This window comes from Pristiophorus japonicus, chromosome 3 (genome assembly GCF_044704955.1).
Source record: "Pristiophorus japonicus isolate sPriJap1 chromosome 3, sPriJap1.hap1, whole genome shotgun sequence".
In the NCBI taxonomy this organism is placed as follows: Eukaryota; Metazoa; Chordata; class Chondrichthyes; family Pristiophoridae; genus Pristiophorus; species Pristiophorus japonicus.
In genome coordinates, this window is record NC_091979.1 from 276,273,374 (window position 1) to 276,295,433 (window position 22,060).

The 22,060-nt window shown below is 45.5% G+C and overlaps 1 protein-coding gene across 1 annotated transcript in view; it reads left to right on the plus strand.

Annotated features, from left to right (window-relative positions):
- fank1 (fibronectin type III and ankyrin repeat domains 1) overlaps positions 1 to 22,060 on the plus strand; it is a 94,625-nt gene that overhangs the window by 53,493 nt on the left and 19,072 nt on the right. Inside the window, 1 exon segment of the mRNA XM_070874012.1 lies at positions 17,741 to 17,815. Coding sequence (XP_070730113.1) covers positions 17,741 to 17,815 — 75 coding nt within the window.

A 22,060-nucleotide genomic window follows, 5' to 3' on the forward strand; every position in this document is an offset into this window, starting at 1 on the left:
GCGTGAGACCTCCCTTTATATACCTGTGTGGTCAGGTAAGGAATGTCTCCTACAAGTTCACCCCCTGTTGTCAAGGTGTGCATCTGAGTTGAGTGTATACAGTAGTACAGTGGTGTTACATTGTAGTTACAAACATGGCATCACCTTCCCCCCCTCCCCAAAGTCTTACTGGGATCATAGGTTTAGCCTTTCAGATGGTCTACGCTCCCTCGTGGAGCGCCGCAGTTGGGGCTCTGGTTGTTGGACATTGACGTGAGTGTCTGTCACCTGTGGTGATTCCGGCCTGTCCGGGCTTACCTCAGGGACTGTGCATTCTTCTGATTGCTCTTGTTGCTCGTTCACTGGCGGTGTTGTGAGCTCCATCTAATGGTCTTCTTCAGGTTCCTCCATGTCCAGATGCTTACAACATATCTGGCCATTGTTGAGTTTTACCACGATGACCCTATTCCCCTCTTTGTCAATTACAGTACCCTCAAGCCATTTGGGCCCCATGGCATGATTGAGGATGAATACAGGATCATTTATTCCTATACATCTCCCCCTTGAGTTACGGTCATGGTACTCATTTTGTGACTTGTGTTTGCCCTCAACTATGTCGGTCAGGACTGGGTGGATGAGGGACAACCGAGTTTTGAGTGTCCGTTTCATGAGTAGCTCTGCGGGCGGAACCCCCGTGAGCAAGTGCGGACGGGATCTATAGGCCAGCAGGAGGCGCAATAGGTGGCATTGTAGGGAGGGTCCTTGAATTCTGAGCAGACCTTGCTTAATGATTTGGACCGCACGTTCCGCCTGGCCATTGTGGGCTGGCTTGAACGGCGCAGTCCTGACGTGGTTGATGTCATTACCCGACATAAACTCCCGGAATTCATAGCTCGTGAAACACGGGCCATTATCACTAATCAGGATGTCCGGCAAGCCATGGGTTGCAAAGATCGCATGTAGGCTTTCCATGGTGGTGGATGACGTGCATGAATTCAGGATGATGCACTCAATCCATTTCGAGTACGCATTTACTACAATGAGGAACATCTTCCCTATGAACAGGCCCATGTAGTCAACGTGAATGCGTGACCATGGCTTGGTGGGCCAGGGCCATGGGCTGAGCAGGGCCTCCCTCGGGGCATTAACCAGCTGGGCACAGGTCGTGCACCTGCGAACACAGTGTTCCAGGTCTGAGTCAATTCTAGGCCACCAAACGTGTGACCAGGCAATGGCCTTCATCATCACAATGCCTGGGTGCTCACTGTGGAGTTCCCTGATGAATGCCTCCCTGCCCTTCTGGGGCATGACTACCGGCTGCCCCATAGTAGGCAGTCGGCTTGGATGGAGAGCTCATCCATCTGTCTGTGGAACGGTCTGACCGCCTCAGGGCATGCTCCGTGTGCGGGCTCCCAATCCCCAGTCAGGACACATTTCTTAATCAGGGATAGGAGGGGATCTCTGTTTGTCCAGATTTTAATCTGGCAGGCAGTGATGGGGGAGCCTGCACTGTCAAAGGCATCAACAGCCATGACCATCTCAGCGCTTTGCTCAGCTGGCCCCTCGGTGGTGGCCAGTGGGAGCTTGCTGGGCACGTCAGTGCAGTTTTCAGTGCCGGGCCGGTGCCGGATGGAGTAGTCATAAGCAGCTAGCGTGAGAACCCACTGCTGTATGCGAGCTGATGCGTTGGCATTGACAGCCTTGCTGTCAGACAACAGGGATGTGAGTGGCTTGTGGTCCGTCTCTAATTCAAACTTCCTACCGAAGAGGTACTGATGCATTTTTTTCACACCATAGACACATGCAAGCGCTTCCTTCTCGACCATCTCATATCCCCGTTCTGCTTGAGAGAGCGACCTGGAGGCATAAGCCACAGGTTGTAGCTGACCCTCAGCATTACTCTGCTGCAACACGCACCCAACCCCATAGGACAATGCATCACATGTCAGAACTAAACGTTTACAGCGGTCGTGCAGGGTCAACAACTTGTTTGAACAAAGTAGGTTTCGCGCCGGATCAAAGGCCCGTTCCTGACAATCCCCCCAAAACCAATCACAACCCTTACGCAGGAGCACGTGTAGCGGCTCAAACAACGTGCTCAAGTTCGGCAGAAAGTTCCCGAAATAGTTCAACAGTTCTAGGAATGAACGCAGCTCCGATGTATTGCAGGGCCTGGGTGCTCGTCGAATCGCTTCTGTTTTGGATTCGGTGGGCTGAATCCCATCTGCAGCAACCCTCCTGCCCAGAAACTCAACCTCGGGTGCTAAAAACATGTATTTAGACTTCCTGAGTTGCAAGCCTACCCGGTCCAGTCGGCGTAGCACCTCTTCCAGGTTGTGGAGGTGTTCCTCGGTGTCTCGACCCGTGATGAGGATGTCATCCTGGAATACGATCGTTCCCGGAATGGATTTAAGCAGGCTTTCCATGTTACATTGAAAAACCGCGGCCGCTGATCGAATGCCAAACGGGCATCTGTTATACGCAAACAGTCCCTTGTGCGTGGTGATGGTGATCAGTAGTTTAGATTCGTCGGCCAGTTCTTGGGTCATGTAGGCTGAAGTGAGGTCCAACTTGGTGAACAGCTTGCCGCCTGCCAGCATGGCGAAGAGGTCCTCCGCTCTTGGGAGAGGGTATTGGTCTTGTAGGGACACCCGATTGATGGTGGCCTTGTAGCCGCCACAGATCCTGTCAGAGCCATCCCCTTTAAAAACGGGAACGATGGGGCTCGCCCAGTCGCTGAATTCAACAGGCGAGATGATGCCCTCTCGCAACAGCCGGTCCAATTCGCTCTCGATTTTTTCCTTCATCACATACGGCACCGCTCTGGCTTTGTGGTGCACTGGCCTGGCGTCCGGTGTGATGTGTATCATTACTTTAGTGCCTTTGAAAGTCCCGACGCCCGGTTGGAATAGTGACTCGAATTGTTGTAGGACTTGTGAGCACGAACTTCACTCCACTGAGGACATTGCGTGAACATCCCCCCATTTCCAGTTCATCTCGGCTAACCGACTCCTCCCCAACAGTGCGGGACCATTACCTGGGACAATCCCAGAGTGGCAGCCGGTTCAATAATCCATTGTGTGTGACAGCCATCATTGCACTGCCTAGCACTGGAATGATTTCTTTGGTGTAAGTCCATAATTGCGTCTCAATACGTTCTAATTTGGGTCTACTGGCTTTGAGTGGCCATAGCTTCTCAAATTGCTGAACGCCCATGAGTGACTGGCTGGCCCCAGTGTCCAGCTCCATGCCTACTGGTTTGCCGTTCAACAAAACCCTCATCATCATTGGTGGCATTTTGGTGTATGAACTGTGAATATTCGCCACATGGACCCGCTGAACCTCAGCGTCCATCGATTTGCCCCAAAGTCATCCTGCCTCACAGAACCCTCTTCTGGCCCATCTGCCTCATATACTAGTCTGGTTGCAGGTTTTCTGCTAAATGGCCACTGAGATTGCAGTTTCTGCAGACAAACTGTTGGAATCTGCAGGATCTGGCTGAGTGTTTTCCCCCACACCTCCAGCATGAGGTAAAGTTTCCATTGTTGGGGACAAAGGGGCTGTGGCCAGCAATTCCGCGCTGACTGTCCCTTTGACTGCTCTTAAGTACCCTATTAGTAGGTGTCAATGGCCCCATCCCGGGCCGCATTGTCCAGTGTGATGGCATGAACGTCCGTTCAGCCTGCCATTGTCTCTGTTGGGGTCCTACTCTGGGGTCTATTATTGCCTGGTAAATGTCGGACTGCCCCAGCCTGCCTGCGGGGCTCTGAGCAGCATTGATGATGTTGACTCCCTGATCCATCGCTGCGTTAGAGGCAGAATTGCGTGTGTAAATCATTTTCGTCTCTTCCTCCCCCACCATGAAAGTTTGAGCTAACAACGCTGCCGCTTCCAAGGTCAAGTCCTTGGTCTCAATTAACTTGCGAAAAATTCCCACATGACCGATACCCTCGATAAAGAAGTCCCTTAGCATCTCCCCCCTGCAGGCTCCTGTGAACTTACAAAGGCTGGCCAAATGCCGGAGGTCCGCTACAAAGTCCGGTATGCTCTGTCCTTCACGACGTCGGTGGGTGTAGAATCTGTGTCGAGCCATGTGTATGCTGCTCGCCGGTTTGAGGTGCTCCCCGATTAATTTTCTAAGCTCTTCAAAGGTTTTGTCCGACGGTTTTTCGGGTCCCAGTAAGTCCTTCATGAGCGCATAAGTCTTTGGCCCGCAGCTGGTCAGGAGATGAGCCCTTCGCTTGTCGGACGCTGCATCCCCCAGCCAGTCTTTCGTAACGAAGCTTTGCTGAAGCTTTTCGACAAAATCTTCCCAGTCTTCCCCAACACAGTACCGTTCCTCTGTGCTACCGGTGGCCATTCTCGTGCATCATGAATTCCCGTTTCTCGTCGCCAATGTAAAGTTCTTACTCTATAGCATGAAACCACACGAGGCACATTCCAGGGACAAGGCCACTCTGTGACCTTAACTCTTTATTACAGGACTCCAGAAGTGATGACCCTGCGTGGGACCTCCTTTTATATACCTGTGTGGTCAGGTAAGGAGTGTTTCCCACAAGTTCACCCCCTGTGATCAAGGTGTGCATCTGAGTTGAGTGTATACAGTAGTACAGTGGTATTACATTGTAGTTACAAACATGACAGCACGCATCCCTAATTTCTTGTTTGATGTTGTCCCCAACCTCACTACTACTGTTTGGTGGTCTGTACACAACTCCCACTAGCGTTTTCTGCCCTTTGGTATTCCATAACTCCATCCATACCAATTTCACATCATCCAAGCTAATGTCCTTCCTTACTATTGCGTTAATTTCCTCTTTAACGAGCAACGCCACCCCACCTCCTTTTCCTTTCTGTCTATCCTTCCTGAATGTTGAATACCCCTGGATGTTGAGTTCCCAGCCTTGGTCACCCTGGAGCCATGTCTCCGTGATGCCAATTACATCATATCTGTTAACTGCTGTCTGCGCAGTTAATTCATCCACCTTATTATGAATACTCGTCGCATTGAGGCACAAAGCCTTCAGGCTTGTCTTTTTAACACACTTTGCCCCTGTAGAATTTTGCTGTAATGTGGCCCTTTTTGATTTTTGCCTTGGGTTTCTCTGCCCTCCACTTTTACTTTTCTTCTTTCTATCTTTTGCTTCTGCCCCCATTCTACTTCCCTCTGTCTCCCTGCATAGGTTCCCCTGGCATATTAGTTTAACCCTTCCCCAATAGCACTAGCAAACACTCCCCCTAGGACATTGGTTCCAGTCCTGCCCAGGTGCAGACAGTCCGGTTTGTACTGGTCCCACCTCCCCCAGAACCGATTCCAGTGTCCCAGAAATTTGAATCACTCCCTTCTGCACCACTCTCAATCCACGTATTCATCTGAGCTATCCTGCAATTCCTACTCTGACAAGCACGTGGCACTGGTAGCAATCCTGAGATTTACTACTTTTGAGGTCCTACTTTTTAATTTAGCTCCTAGCTCCCTAAATTCATCTTGTAGGACCTCATCCCGTTTTTTACCTATATCGTTGGTACCTATATGCGCCACGACAACTGGCTGTTCACCCTCCCCCTTCAAAATGTCCTGCAGCCGCTCCGAGACATCCTTGAGCCTTGCACCAGGAAGGCAACATACCATCCTGGAGTCTCGATTGCGGCCGCAGAAACGTCTGTCTATTCCCCTGACAATAGAATACCGTACCACTATAGCTCCCGTACCACTGGAAGCAATACGGTGGAGGAGGATTTCCTGGAGTGCATAAAGGATGGTTTTTTAGACCAATATGTCGAGGAACCAACTAGGGGGGAGGCCATCTTAGACTGGGTGTTGTGTAATGAGAGAGGATTAATTAGCAATCTCGTTGTGCGAGGCCCCTTGGGGAAGAGTGACCATAATATGGTGTAATTCTACATTAGGATGGAGAATGAAACAGTTAATTCAGAGACCATGGTCCAGAACTTAAAGAAGGGTAACTTTAAAGGTATGAGGCGTGAATTGGCTAGGATAGATTGGCGAATGATACTTAAGGGGTTGACTGTGGATGGGCAATGGCAGACATTTAGAGACCGCATGGATGAACTACAACAATCGTACATTCCTGTCTGGCGTAAAAATAAAAAAGGGAAGCTGGCTCAACCATGGCTATCAAGGGAAATCAGGGATAGTATTAAAGCCAAGGAAGTGGCATACAAATTGGCCAGAAATAGCAGCGAAGCCGGGGACTGGGAGAAATTTAGAACTCAGCAGAGGAGGACAAAGGGTTTGATTAGGGCAGGGAAAATGGAGTACGAGAAGAAGCTTGCAGGGAACATTAAGACGGATTGCAAAAGTTTCTATAGATATGTAAAGAGAAAAAGGTTAGTAAAGACAAACGTAGGTCCCCTGCAGTCAGAATCAGAGGAAGTCATAATGGGGAACAAAGAAATGGCGGACCAATTGAACAAGTACTTTGGTTCGGTATTCACTAAGGAGGACACAAACAACCTTCCGGATATAAAAGGGGTCGGAGGGTCTAGTAAGGAGGAGGAACTGAGGGAAATCCTTATTAGTCGGGAAATTGTGTTGGGGAAATTGATGGGATTGAAGGCTGATAAATCCCCAGGGCCTGATGGACTGCATCCCAGAGTACTTAAGGAGGTGGCCTTGGAAATAGTGGATGCATTGACAGTCATTTTCCAACATTCCATTGACTCGGGATCAGTTCCTATGGAGTGGAGGGTAGCCAATGTAACCCCACTTTTTAAAAAAGGAGGGAGAGAGATAACAGGGAATTATAGTCTGACATCGGTAGTGGGTAAAATGATGGAATCAATTATTAAGGATGTCATAGCAGTGCATTTGGAAAGAGGTGATATGATAGGTCCAAGTCAGCATGGATTTGTGAAAGGGAAATCATGCTTGACAAATCTTCTGGAATTTTTTGAGGATGTTTCCAGTAGAGTGGACAAGGGAGAACCAGTTGATGTGGTATATTTGGACTTTCAGAAGGCTTTCGACAAGGTCGCACACAAGAGATTAATGTGCAAAGTTAAAGCACATGGGATTGGGGGTAGTGCGCTGACATGGATTGAGAACTGGTTGTCAGACAGGAAGCAAAGAGTAGGAGTAAATGGGTACTTTTCAGAATGGCAGGCAGTGACTAGTGGGGTACCGCAAGGTTCTGTGCTGGGGCCCCAGCTGTTTACACTGTACATTAATGATTTAGACGAGGGGATTAAATGTAGTATCTCCAAATTTGCGGATGACACTAAGTTGGGTGGCAGTGTGAGCTGCGAGGAGGATGCTATGAGGCTGCAGAGCGACTTGGATAGGTTAGGTGAGTGGGCAAATGCATGGCAGATGAAGTATAATGTGGATAAATGTGAGGTTATCCACTTTGGTGGTAAAAACAGAGAGACAGACTATTATCTGAATGGTGACAGATTAGGAAAAGGGGAGGTGCAAAGAGACCTGGGTGTCATGGTACATCAGTCATTGAAGGTTGGCATGCAGGTACAGCAGGCGGTTAAGAAAGCAAATGGCATGTTAGCCTTCATAGCGAGGGGATTTGAGTACAGGGGCAGGGAGGTGTTGCTACAGTTGTACAGGGCCTTGGTGAGGCCACACCTGGAGTATTGTGTACAGTTTTGGTCTCCTAACCTGAGGAAGGACATTCTTGCTATTGAGGGAGTGCAGCGAAGGTTCACCAGACTGATTCCCGGGATGGCGGGACTAACCTATCAAGAAAGATTGGATCAACTGGGCTTGTATTCACTGGAGTTCAGAAGAATGAGAGGGGACCTCATAGAAACGTTTAAAATTCTGACGGGGTTAGACAGGTTAGATGCAGGAAGAATGTTCCCAATGTTGGGGAAGTCCAGAACCAGGGGACACAGTCTAAGGATAAGGGGTAAGCCATTTAGGACCGAGCTGAGGAGAAATTTCTTCACCCAGAGAGTGGTGAACCTGTGGAATTCTCTACCACAGAAAGTTGTTGAGGCCAATTCACTAAATATATTCAAAAAGGAGTTAGATGAAGTCCTTACTACTAGGGGGATCAAGGGGTATGGTGAGAAAGCAGGAATGGGGTACTGAAGTTGCATGTTCAGCCATGAACTCATTGAATGGCGGTGCAGGCTTGAAGGGCCGAATGGCCTACTCCTGCACCTATTTTCTATGTTTCTATGTTTCCCCCACTCTTTTTCCTGCTATCCTGTGCAGCAGAGCCACCCATGGTGCCATGAACTTGGCTGCTGCTGTATCCCCCCAACAGTATCCAAAACGGACCCCTGCACTACCTTACTTCTACTGCTCTTCCTGTTCGTCACCCATCCCCTATCTGGCTGTGTACCCTTTACCTGCGGTGTGGCCAACTCGCTAAACGTGCTATTCACGACATCCTCAGCATCGCGGATGCTCCAGAGTAAATCCACCCGCAGCTCCAGTGCCACAGTGCGGCCTGTCAGGTGCTGCAGCCGGATACACTTCCCGCACATGTAGTCATCAGGGACACTGGAAGCATCCCTGATTTCCCACATAGCACAGGGGGAGCATAACACGTGTCCGAGCTCTCCTGCCATGACATAACCCATAGATTAACTTAATTTGCCAACAACAATGCTAAAGGTTACTTACTGATATAGAAAAAGAAAAAGAAAAACTACTTACCAATCACCAGCAAATCACTTACCCCCTTGGCTGTGACGTCACCCTTCGATTTCTTTCTACTTCTTTTTCTACTTCTACAGCGTCGCGAATACGCCGAGATTGTTCCGGATTCCGTGTTTTTCCGGACTTTCGATTGTCTTTCTGAAGTCACGAATCCGGAAACACCCGGACCCAGTTTCGGGGATTTCTGGATTTCGGTACGTCAGAAAGGGGTGGGGGGGCACCGCCGGGGAGGTGTTCGAGGGTGAGAGGGCCCCGCCGAGGAGGTGTTTGGGCCAGCTGGCCCCATCGAAGACGTCGTCAGGCGGGCCGGCACTGCCAAGGAGTTGTTTGGGCAGGGCACCGTGGAGGAGGTGTTTGGGCGGGGCACCACAGAGGAGGTGTTTGGACGGGGCACAGTGGAGGAGGTATTTGAGCGGGGCACAGTGGAGGAGGTGTTCGAGCGGGGAATAGTGGAGGAGGTGTTTGGGCAGGGCACAGTGGAGGAGGTGTTTGGGTGGGGCACCGCGGAGGAGGTGTTTGGGCAGGGCACAGTGGAGGAGGTGTTTGGGCAGGGCACAGTGGAGGAGGTGTTTTGGCAGGGCACAGTGGAGGAGGTGTTTTGGCAGGGCACAGTGGAGGAGGTGTTTGGGCGGGGCACCACGGAGGAGATGTTTGGGCAGGGCACAGTGGAGGAGGTGTTTGGGCGGGGTCCCACGGAGGAGGTGTTTGGGCAGGGCACAGTGGAGGAGGTGTTTTGGCAGGGCACAGTGGAGGAGGTGTTTTGGCAGGGCACAGTGGAGGAGGTGTTTGGGCGGGGCACCACGGAGGAGATGTTTGGGCAGGGCACAGTGGAGGAGGTGTTTGGGCGTGGTCCCACGGAGAAGGTGTTTGGGTGGGGCACCACGGAGGAGGTGTTCGGGCGGGCCCCGTGGAGGAGGTGTTCGGGCGGGGTCCCACGAAGGAGGTGTTCGGGTGGGGCCCCGCATAGGAGGTGTTCAGGCGGGGTCCCACGGAGAAGGTATTTGGGCGGGGCACCACGGAGGAGGTGTTTGGGCGGGGCACCACGGAGGAGATGTTCAGGCGGGGTACTGCGGAGGAGGTGTTCGGGCAGGGTCCCACGGAGGAGGTGTTCGGACGGGGTCCCACGGAGGAGGTGTTCGGGCGGGGTTCCGCGGAGGAGGTGTTTGAGCGGGTCGGCGATGAGGCCCCAATTTAAAAGCTACAGCAGCGAAACGAATAGAAGCAAGGCCCAAGGTTGGGCAGCAGCGAAGCCCCGAAATCGTCAGAATCGTCAGGTCCAGATTCTAGAACATTTTACAAATTCTGGACAACCCTGCCACCGAACGTCCAGGATTCCAGAACATTCCGGATTCCAGAACTCCGGATTTTTGACACTGCACCTGTATACCACAAAGAGCATGGGAACTCGGACTGAGCCCTGCGGAACCCCACTGGTAACAGCCTTTCAGTCACAAAAACACACATCAACCAATACCCTTTGCTTCCTGCCTCTGAGCCAATTTTGGATCCAACTTGCCACTTTGCCTTGGATCCCATGGGCTTTTACTTTCGTGACCAGTCTGCCATGTGGAACCTTATCAAAAGCCTTGGTAAAATCCATATACACTACATCAAAAGCACTAACCTCATCGACCCTCCTTGTTACTTCCTCAAAAAGTTCAATCAAGTTAGTCAGACACGACCTTCCCTTAACAAATCCATGCTGATTGTCCTTGATTAATCCGTGTCTTTCTAATGAAGATTTATCCTGTCCCTCAGGATTTTTTCCAATAATTTTCCCACCACTGAGGTTAGGCTGACTGACCTGTAATTATTAGGTCTATCCGTTTCTCCCCTTTTAAGCAAAGGTACAGCATTAACAGTCCTCCAGTCCTCCGGCACCACACCTGTAGCCAGAGGGGATTGGAAAATGATGGTCAGAGCCTCTGTTATTTCCTCTCTTGCTTTTCTTAACAGCATGGGATACATTTCATCCGGGCCTGGGGATTTATCCACGTTCAAAGCTGCTAAGCCTCTTAATACTTCCTCTCTCTCTATGTTTATTTCATCTAATATTTCAAACTCCTCTCTCTTTGCAAAGTCTGCATCGCCCCTCTCTTTTCTGAAAACAGATGCAAAGTATTCATTCAGAACCATATCCACATCTTCCGCCTCTGCACACACAGATTACCTTTATGGTTTCTAATAGGCCCCACTCTTTCTTTAGTTATCTTCTTGCTCTTAATGTATTTATAAAACATCTTTAGGTTTTCCTTAATTTTACGTGCTAAAGTTTTTTCATGCTCTCTCTTTGCTTTCCTAATTTCCTTTTTAATTTCACCCCTGCACTTTCTATACCCACCTAGGGTTTCTGCAGTATTGAGCCCTCGGTATCTGTCATAAGCCTCCCTTTTTTTATCCTACCCTGCATGCCCCTTGATATCCAAGGGGCTCTAGATTTGTTAGTCCCACCCTTTTTCTTTAAGGGAACATACTTGCTCTGAACCCTCTGGATCTCCTCCTTGAACATCTCCCACTGCTGACACTGATTTACCTTCTAGTAGCTGTTTTCCAGTCCACCTTGGCTAAATCAGATTTCAGCTTCATAAAATTGGCTTACCCCCAATTGAGAACTTTTATACCTGTTCCTTTTCCATAACTACCCTAAATCTAACTGAATTATGATCACTCGCACCAAAATGCTCTCCCACTGATACCCCTTCCATCTGCCCAGTTTCATTCCCTAAAACTAAGTCCAGAACCGCCCCCTCCCTTGTTGGGCTTGCTGCCTACTGGTTAAAAAATTTCTCCTGGATCTATGAATGTACTAGTCAGTCCAAGTGTGAAATGTAGAAATTTAACATACAGAGGGGCTGGCTTACCCCAATATACCCCTGTTATTACTTGAGACAGGACTTCATTAAATTTTTTAATAACGGCACATTTTTGGGACAAAATACTCTCTTGTCTGCTTTGAAGTAGGAGCCCAGTCAAAGGCCATTTTGGACATTACCTTAAGGAATTAATAATGTAAGAAGATCAATTTAAAACTGAGGTCTTACCTGCTCAGGGTAGAGACCTGCTTCAGCCTGAGAAAATGTCTCTTTATTGGCTAATGGTAGACAAACCATGCAAGTAAATTGGAATATTAAATTCCCTCCTTTAATGCATAAAGGGTATGGTAGCATTGTGGTTATGGTACTGGTGTTGCAACCCAGAGATCATGAGTTCAAATCCCACCAAGTTTTGAAATTGAATTAAATTCAATTGTGGATTGGTACCAGAAGAATAACAATGAAATCTTCCGATTGTCATTACAACTTAACTAGTTCACTAATGCCTTTCAAGGAAGGGAGCCTGCCACCCCTACCTGGTCTGGCCTCCATATGACTCTCGTCCCATACTATATGGTTGACTCTTCATGCCCTCTGAAGTGGTCCAGCAAGTCAACCTGTTGTGACAAAGTCTCTACAAAGTTCAATAATAGTATGAAAATCGGACAATCTATCAGCAATGGCCCAAGCATTATGTTAGGTTAAGACTAAGGTAACCTCAGCACAGTTGACCCTGCAAAGGCCGTGTCACTAAAATCTGGGGGCTGGTGCAAAAGTTGGGTGAGCTGATCTACAGACTAGTCATGCAACAGCCTGCCCTAGCTGTACTCAGTCAACATCCCAGACTCCTGCATCACCATCCCCGAGTATGTCCTGTCCCAGTAGCAGGATAGAACCACCAGAGCCGTACAGCACAGAGTGCCTTCAGTAAATACACTGACCTGTGTTTCCATGCAAAAAAAACCTACTACAGCAATACTCATTCAATAAACATGCTATTAATCCTGTTGATGTCAAGGCTGCTCTATTTACCATGCTGCAGTGTGGCATCGCGGGGCAATGCAGAATCACAAAACTATAGCCCTGTTCTACTGCGTTAACATTTAGGCACATAGGAACAGGAGTAGACCATTCAGCCCCTCCAACCTGTTCTGCCATTCAATGAGTTCGTGGCTGATCTACGACCTAACTCCATATCCTCTGGTGAATATCTCTTAATTCTTTTGGTTAACAAAAAGATATCAATCACAGATTTAAAATTAACAATTAATCTAGCACCAATTGCCATTTGCAGAAGAGAGTTCCAAACTTCTATCACCCTTTGTGTGTAGAAATGTTTCCTAATTTCACTCCTGAAAGGTCTGGCTCTAATTTTTAGACTATGCCCTAGAATCCTCAACCAGTGGAAATAGTTTCTCTCTATCTACCTGAACGCATTCGAGACAGTTTCCTAGCATAATACGTCATGGAATCAACTAGGAAACAGGCTATTTTATATATTGAGACAGTGTTAATTAGCAATCTCATAGTAAAGAATACTTTGGATCTATATTAATGACTTGGATGAAGGGACCGAGTGTAATGTAGCCAAGTTTGCTGATGATACAAAGATGGATGGGAAAGCAAAATATGAGGAGGACACAAAAAATCTGCAAAGGGATATAGACAGGCTAAGTGAGTGGAAAAACATTTGGCAGATGGAGTACAATGTGAGGTTATCCACTTTGGCAGAAAAAATAGAAAATAAATTATAATTTAAATGGAGAAAAATTGCAAAGTGCTGCAGTACAGAGGGACCTGGGGGTCCTTGTGCATGAAACACAAACAGTTAGTATGCAGGTACAGCAAGTAATCAGGAAGGCAAATGGAATGTTGGCCTTTATTGCCAGGGGGATGGAGTATAAAAGCAGAGAAGTCCTGCTACAACTGTACAGGCTCTTGGTGAGGCCACAGCTAGAGTACTGCATACAGTTTTGGTCTCCGTATTTAAGGAAGAATATACTTGCATTGGAGGTTGTTCAGAGAAGGTTCACTAGGTTGATTCCGGAGATGAGGGAGTTGACTTATGAAGATAGATTGAGTAGGTTGGGCCTATACTCATTGGAGTTCAGAAGAATGAGAGGTGATCTTGTCGAAACATATAAAATAATGAGAGGGCTCGACAAGGTGGATGCAGAGAGGATATTTCCACTCATAGGGTAAACTAAAACAAGGGGACATAGTCTCAGAATAAGGGGCCGCCCATTTAAAACTGAAATGAGGAGGAATTTATTTTCTCAGAGGGTTGTAAATCTATGGAGTTCTCTGCCCCAGAGAGCTGTGGAGGCTGGGTCATTTAATATATTTAAGGCGGAGATAGACAGATTTTTGAGCGATAAGGGAATAAAGGGTTATGGTGAGCGGGCAGGGAAGTTGAGCTGAGTCCATGATCAGATCAGCCATGATCTTATTAAATGGCGGAGCAGGCTCGAGGGGTCAAATGGCTTAATCCTGCTCCTATTTCTTTTGTTCTTATGTTCTTAGAGTGATCATAGTACGATAAATTTCACATTACCTTTGAGAGTGACTTGCCGAAGTCCGAAACTAGAGTCTTAAACTTAAATAAAGCCAATTACATAGCTATGAAGGGCGAGTTGGCTAAGATAGATTGGAAAAATAGATTAAAAGGTATGGCACTAGATAGGCAGTGGCTAGCATTTGAAGAAATATTTCATAATTCTCAACAAATATACATTCCATTGAGGAACAAAACTACATAGGAAAAGTGATCCATCCATGGCTAACTAAAGAAGTTAAGGATAGCATTAGATTGAAAGCAGAAGCTTATAGGGCCCGACTTTGGTGGACCGCCCAATTCTCGGCGGCCTAGTGGTGGTCGGTCAACCTTCACCGCCCGGTACCGCTGGGGCGGAGTGCTGGCAACATTGGCCCGGGCGGTCCTGAGCGATGCGTCAGCGGAGTGTGACGGACGGTCTGCTCCAGTGGTGCATTGTAAGTTGTCTGGGACTCGGGACTCTTTGGGTCCTGAGTTCTGCGCACGCGCGCTCTTCCATTGACCTCCGTTCCCCCCCACCCTGCCGTCCCCCCGAGAAGAGCAGTCCAGAGGCCAGAGACTGTCGATGTCGGATCGCAGGTAAATGTCTCCAGGTACGTTTAGATTTTTAATTGTTTTGTGCAGTGTTTTTGATTTATTTATAATACTTATATTGTTATTTATTTATTTATTTATTTATTTATTTTCAAGTTTTTCGGGGGTGGCGGGCAGAATAGATCCCGGGGGATTAGATCTCTCTGGAGATTAGATTTCTCTGGGGGGTTTAGATCTCTGGGGGTGAAGACTAGATCGCTGGGGGGTATTATATCTCTCGGGAGGATTAGATCTCTCTGGGGCGATTATATCTCTCTGGGGGGGTTTAGATCTCCGGGGAGGGGGGGGGGTGGAATTAGATCTCTATGGGGGGATTAGATCTCCGGGAAAGGAGAATTAGATCTCTCTGAGGGGGGATTAGATCTCGGTGGGGGGGGGTGGGCGGCGGCGGGACTAGATCACTGGGGGATTAGGTCTCTCTGGGGGGATTAGGTCTCTCTGGGGGGATTAGATCCCTGAAGGGAGGATTATATCTCTGGGGGGGTGGAGAAATAGATCACTGGGGGGAAGAATAGATTGTTGGAGTGGGTGGGGAGGAACATTGTAGACATACCATCGGCATAAAACCATCTTTTTTCAGACGGTGTGCATTTCCGATGGTATGTCGGCGGTATGCTACCAATGTTGGACTTTTGGGTGGTCTGTAGGACACTCCGTGTAGGTGGACGGTATGCATACCGCCCGGCGGTATGTCGCTGATGAATTTCCCGCCGGGCGGTATGTGGGCGGTATGTAGGTATTTTTGTTCAATTTCGCAATTTTGGGCGGTATGTCGGCGGTCCACGGGCAGTATGCGCCAATTTGTCCACCAATTTCGGCCGCATAATGTTGCAAAGAATAGTAGTAAGCCTGAGGATTGGGAGCGTTTCAGAAACAAGGATAAGGGGAAGGCCATTTAAGACAGAGATGAGGAGGAATTTCTTCACTCAGAGGATTGTGAATCTTAGGAATTCTCTGCACCTGAGGGCTGTGGATGCTGAGTCCCTGAATATATTCAAGACTGAAATAGATAGATTTTTGGAGTCTTGGGGAATCAAGGGATATGAAGAACGGGCGGGAAAGTAGAGTTGAGGTCGATGATCAGCTATGATCTTATTGAATGGCGGGGTAGGCTCGATGGGCTGTAGGGCCTATTCCTGCACCTATTTCTTATGTTCTTATGTTCTTAACCTATCTATTCCCCATAATATCTTGAAAACTTCAATCAGCTCAATCCTTGACTGTCTAAATTCTAGGGAATACAACCCTAATTTCTATACTCTCTCCTTGTAGCTTAACCCTTGAAGTTTGGGTATAATTGTGGTAAACATATGCTGCACTCCTTCCAAGGCCAATATATCCTTTCTAAAGTGTGGTGCCCAGCTCTGCTTCCAGTACTCCAGGTGTGGTCTAACCAGGGTTTCGTATAGCTGCGGCATAACTTCTACTCCCTTGTATTCTAGTTCTCTAGAAATAAAGCCAACATTCCATTAGCCTTTTTGATTATTTCCCATTCATGAAACCAAAACATTAACTCGGCCTGGAATTTCCTGTCAATCTGCGTTCAAGAAATGGATTTCTGGAGCAAAACTTCGAGGAAATTCCCATTTCATGGTACAGTATTCTCGAATTCTCTCGATCTTTTGCAATGGTTCAACGAGATCTTCGCCCAGCTCCTCCACAGTTCATTAGCATTGTGCCATCTCCATCCAAAAAAGTGTACAACACAAATTCCCTGCATTTATGCAGGCTTAGAATGGGTGTAAATTTGTATCCAGAATGTTAGGCACTCAGACTTCCTTTGAAGTTACACTTGGAGATTAGCAAAACCATTTCCAGTCATGGAATTCATATTGACATAATACCAGATTTACACGTTTAATAAAAGATGTATCTAACAAATCAAAATATATTAAACAGAAATATCAAACAAAGAAAAGCCTGCACTGAGTTAGTGGTGAGATGGTTGCCAAAGAATTAGTGCAGAGCAGAAAGTGACAGCATCGGATTTTCTCACGGAGCGAAACAATTAGAATTCATCTTCAGCAGCGCTGGGGCCAGACTCGGAGGGTGATACTTGGGCCACACACAGAAAAGCAGGACATTTGAAGAAAAAATAATATGCTGTGATCTGTAAAGATGATATATTCGTTTGACTTACAATTGAGCTTTGTAGGTTAAATGAAATATTAATACTGATTTTTATATATTCTAAACCCATTTAATACTGTACCATCAGTTTTCACTGTTCAAATAATGAAACAACCTCAAATGTAAGACATCAGTGATGTATATTCAAAGAACTCTAAAATATATGTGCCAAAATATAGCAACTTATATGACAACTATCTCTGGAAAACTTAAATGATAACCTGGATTCTAAATTATTTGTAAATGTGATTACTTTATAAATAATAATATCCCGCAAAGCCACAAATATATACACAACCCCAGAACCAATCTGTCTTTTCTTTTACTAGGAGACTTTTCTTTATTTTGCACCTTTTCTGAAGGTTAGGCGTGGTTCCATGGGTGTCAGCAGCCCACCCAAGTGCTCATTCCTCATGTGTGGGCATAAAGTGCCAGCAAGGTGTTTGACAGAGTGAGGGTGTGGGCACCTCAACTCGAGCCCGATCCTGTCCTCGCCTGATATCAGCATGCACATATTTTCAAGCAAACGTCAGTGGATAGGAATCAGGAACTTCAAGTGATTTTCATCTCAATGGACCAAAGGCCCTGCCACCCCAGCTGAGATTAAGATAAGTCAGCACAAATTGGAGGTCAAAACTATGCTGGATCTGTAGGACTGAAAACCACAACACCGGAGGGAGCCCTACACTAGACATTTTCATTGTTTCCATAATGAAAAACAGTAAGGATCACATCAGCATAGAGCTGACTGCAGAAAAGAAGAAAGAATCAGAATATGATGAAGTTAGAGGCAGAGATAATAAAGATATTATCGGTATGGTTTATACATGCAACTTACAACAGATTCATTGTCAGAAAATAGTGGGAGGTATAAAGGAACGTGCATTAATTATGCTGTTTGTATATGTTACACAATCTTCAAATTTAACCTTTATTTCTTACATTTTAATTTTAAAAGAGACTTTCTGCTATTAGTATAAAAATTCCAATAGAATTTCATTGTGAACCTATTTATTACTCTTTTAGAGATATGAAGGTGGATATTCTTGATAAGCTGGGGTTCCCTCCGCTTATGGTAGCTGCTCAGAAAGGATACCACAGGTACTCATTAGTGCAAATGGGCACACAATTTCTTAGTGCTTTCAGTAATAAAACGCTGGCTTTAATGCCCCATGGTTGTTGAATTTTCAAAGTTTATATGTCAATAAACGTGTATGTTTCCTGAGTCTTGTGTTTGAAATCCCAGAAATTTCCTGCAGTCTCCATCAACTTGTTATTAGATTACCACTGACACAGATTCGACACCAAAATGTTAGGCAGTGATAATAAAAAGAAAAAGAAAAAAAAAGTACAAAAAGTAGAAATTCTAAATAAATGCAGAAATTGTTGGTGATATTGGATATTTCTGTTACAGGTTTTTACAACCAAACCATTATCTTGAGTTTTATCTATTCAGATACTAACAGATCCATGTGTATTTCCAGCATTTTCTGTTTTTAACTACGTTATTTCTATTCTGTTGATCTGTTTTACTCAATATTTGAATCCGTGATCTTGAAACTCATTTTTCGTGTCTCAGTCGTATGCCTGGTTCTTGGTAGTTCAGGGAATCGGGAAACAGGAAGCCTGCACATTTAAGGACCTGTTTGCATTTTAGGCATAACATTGTTGTGAAACCTATTCATAAAGATTGATACCATTGTTTAAAAAAATGTATTCCTATGGTTTATGAAAATGTACAGTGTAAAATAAATAATTTAAAGCATTCCTCGTGGTTCACGTTTGTTTCTGTGTGGTCCCTACCTCAATCTATCACACAAAGTCAGCCACATGACGGCTTACTGATGGTTTTAGAAAGATCTCAGATGGCGAGCCAACTCAAACAATACTGGAAGGTAAAATTCCTCTTAGGATTCAAACTCTGCAGATGAAAATTATATCAACTGCCCCCTAGGCTGTGCAGCACATGTAGAAAACCAGATGGTGCAAAGTTGATCTGGAGAAAGAAAATGTATGGAACATCAACAGATGTGAAATAGGATGTAAGGTAAGGAGTTCACCAATATTTTGAGAACAGAATTTCAGGGAATTAGTCTTTACCCAAGCCCTCAACATATTAGTAACTGTGTGCAGCAGAGAACAAGGAGGATTCAAAATACTATTCTTTCTATTCAGCAGCTAAAGCTGATAACATTAGAACTATATTTGTACATTATAGATCTTCAAACACAAAATAAAAAAATGGTTCTTTAAAAACTATATAAAGATTTTAATTGTTCAATAATTTAACTTTCATTTGTGGTACAAACTGAGTACATCATCTGGACAGTTACATATAATATCCCACCTGGGACTGTCACCATGGCAACCCAGTTACAAATCAACCACTTGTGGATTCTGAAGCTGAGGCATTTGTGGGAAAAATCTGTCCCTTTGACAGCCCCACTATTTATTATGAATAAACACACATGAAGAAAGGTACTGAGAGAACTGGAGCAGCACATTACTGTCTGTCTCTGCAGTTACAGGTTTGAGTTTTATGTTACAGTGATACTATATTATGCAGTTCAGCTAAAACCTGACCTTGAAAATGGAGTACGTTTAAGTTGATTTATTTGTTTCATATGATACCATAGCAGTTTACAGATGGACAATCTCAAAACACTAAGTTGATCATAACCTGAAAAGAAACATTTGCTACCTGTACGTTTAAAAGAAACACATTTACAGTCACACTTCAGCTTTACACTTCACTGAGTTTGATGTTAGAATGGCTCTACAGCCATTTATGTAACAATTCTTACTTACAATCATTTATGGTTCTCTGAATCATTTCTGATAATATTTATAATGTGTGTAGTGAAGAAATCACAAACACCTGGACCATCAATAGTTTATGATCTGCTTTATTTTGTGTGCAATGTGCAAATATTGGCAGGCACAATTACTAAATTATGTTTGTGTACAATTTTATGTTTGTAGCCTTCTTTTCCCGAGCACAAAGTAACTTTTTCCACAGGGAAAGATGATCGTGGCTAATATTGTGATGATTGTTCACAAACATATATATTTGCCGGATTGTTTTGAGGTTTTGAAAACCATAAAAAATGTTTTTAGTAAACAATGGAATCCTGTCAAGACAGAACAGAATGGAAAATGACAGGACAGGTTATGATTATAGAAAATGTAAATGAACTGGATGAAATAGGTGGAATAATATAACAGGATGGCATAGGGAAAGATGAGATGTGATGACAAAGGTTTGGGTGCAAAAGGATAGTATAAGGTGTGACAGTTTTAAAACATTTTTAAAAGTTAATTGTTAGAATATCGGCATCGCTGGCAAGGCCAGCATTTATTGGCCTTCCCTAATTGACCTTGAGAAGGTGGCGATGGGCCACCGACTTGAACTGCCGTCATCTGTATGGTGTAGGTACTCCCACAGTACTGTTAGATAGGGAGTTCCAGGATGTTGACCCAGCGATGATGAAGAAATGGTGATATATGTCCAAGTCAGGGTGATGTGTGACTTGGAAGGGAACTTAGAGGTGATAAGAACATAAGAAATAGGAGCAGGAGTAGACCATTTGTTCCCTTCGAGCCTGCTCCGCCATTTAATAAGATCATGGCTGATCTGATCATGGGCTCAGCTCCACTTCCCTCCCCGCTCCCCATGACCCTTTATTTCCTTATCACTCAAAAATCTGTCTATCTCTGCCTTAAATATATTCAATGACCCAGCCTCCACAGCTCTCTGGGGCAGAGAATTCCATAGATTTACAACCCTCTAAGAGAAGAAATTCCTCCTCATCTCAGTTTTAAATGGACAGCCCCTTATTTTGAGACTATGTCACCTAATTTTAGTTTCCCGTATGAGTGGAAATCTGATGTTCCCATGCGTCTGCTGCCCTTGTCCTTCTAGGTGGTAGAGTTCATGGGTTTGGGAGGTGCTCTTGAAGAAGCCTTGGTGAGTTGCTGCAGTGCATCCAGTAGATAGTGCACACTGCACCCATGGTGTGCTGGTGGTGCAGGGCGTGGATGTTTAAGGTGAAGGATGGGCTGCCCATCAAGTGGACTGCTTTGTTCTGGAAGGTGTGTGGGCTGAGCTGGGATGAGATTGGAAAGGGCTGAATGGGAGGAGCAAGATATAATGAGATAAGATATAAGGAGCCCAGCAACTTAGAAAAGGGTTGCAACGTGAAAGAAACAAGCACGAAACATTTGACCAAAAATGCAGCAACAAATGGAGGATGGCGGCGCTTTACTGTGTAAAACTCTCTACCTAAACGCACGCAGCATTCGAAACAAAGTAAATGAGTTGACGGCACAAATCATTACAAATGGGTATGATTTGGTGGCCATTACAGAAACATGGTTGCAGGGTGGCCAAGACTAAGAATTAAACATACAGGGGTATCTGACAATTCGGAAAGATAGACAAGAAGGGAAAGGAGGTGGGGTAGCTCTGTTAATAAAGGATGATATCAGGGCAGTTGTGAGAGACGATATTGGCTCTAATGAACAAAATGTTGAATCATTGTGGGTGGAGATTAGAGATAGTAAGGGGAAAAAGTCACTAGTGGGCGTAGTTTATAGGCCCCCAAATAATAACTTCACGGTGGGGCGGACAATAATCAAGGGAATAATGGAGGCATGTGAAAAAGGAATGGCAATAATCATGGGGGATTTTAACCTACATATCGATTGGTCAAATCAAGTCGCACAGGGTAGCCTTGAGAAGGAATTCGTAGAATGCATATGGGATTGTTTCTTAGAACAATATGTTACAGAACCTACAAGGGAGCAAGCTATCTTAGATCTGATCCTGTGTAATGAGACAGGAATAATAAACAATCTCCTAGTCAAAGATCCTCTCGGAATGAGTGATCACAGTATGATTGAATTTGTAATACAGATTGAGGGTGAGGAAGTAGTGTCTCAAACGAGCGTACTATGCTTAAACAAAGGGGACTACAGTGGGATGAGGGCAGTGTTGGCTAAAGTAAACTGGGAACACAGACTAAACGGTGGCACAATTGAGGAATAGTGGAGGACTTTTAAGGAGCTCTTTCATAGTGCTCAACAAAAATATATTCCAGTGAAAAAGAAGGGCGATAAGAGAAGGGATAACCAGCCGTGGATAACCAAGGAAATAAAGGAGAGTATCAAATTAAAAACCAATGCGTATAAGGTGGCCAAGGTTAGTGGGAAACTAGAAGATTGGGAAAATTTTAAGCAACAGCAAAGAATGACTAAGAAAGCAATAAAGAAAGGGAAGATAGATTACGAAAGTAAACTTGCGCAAAACATAAAAACAGATAGTAAAAGCTTTTACCGATATATAAA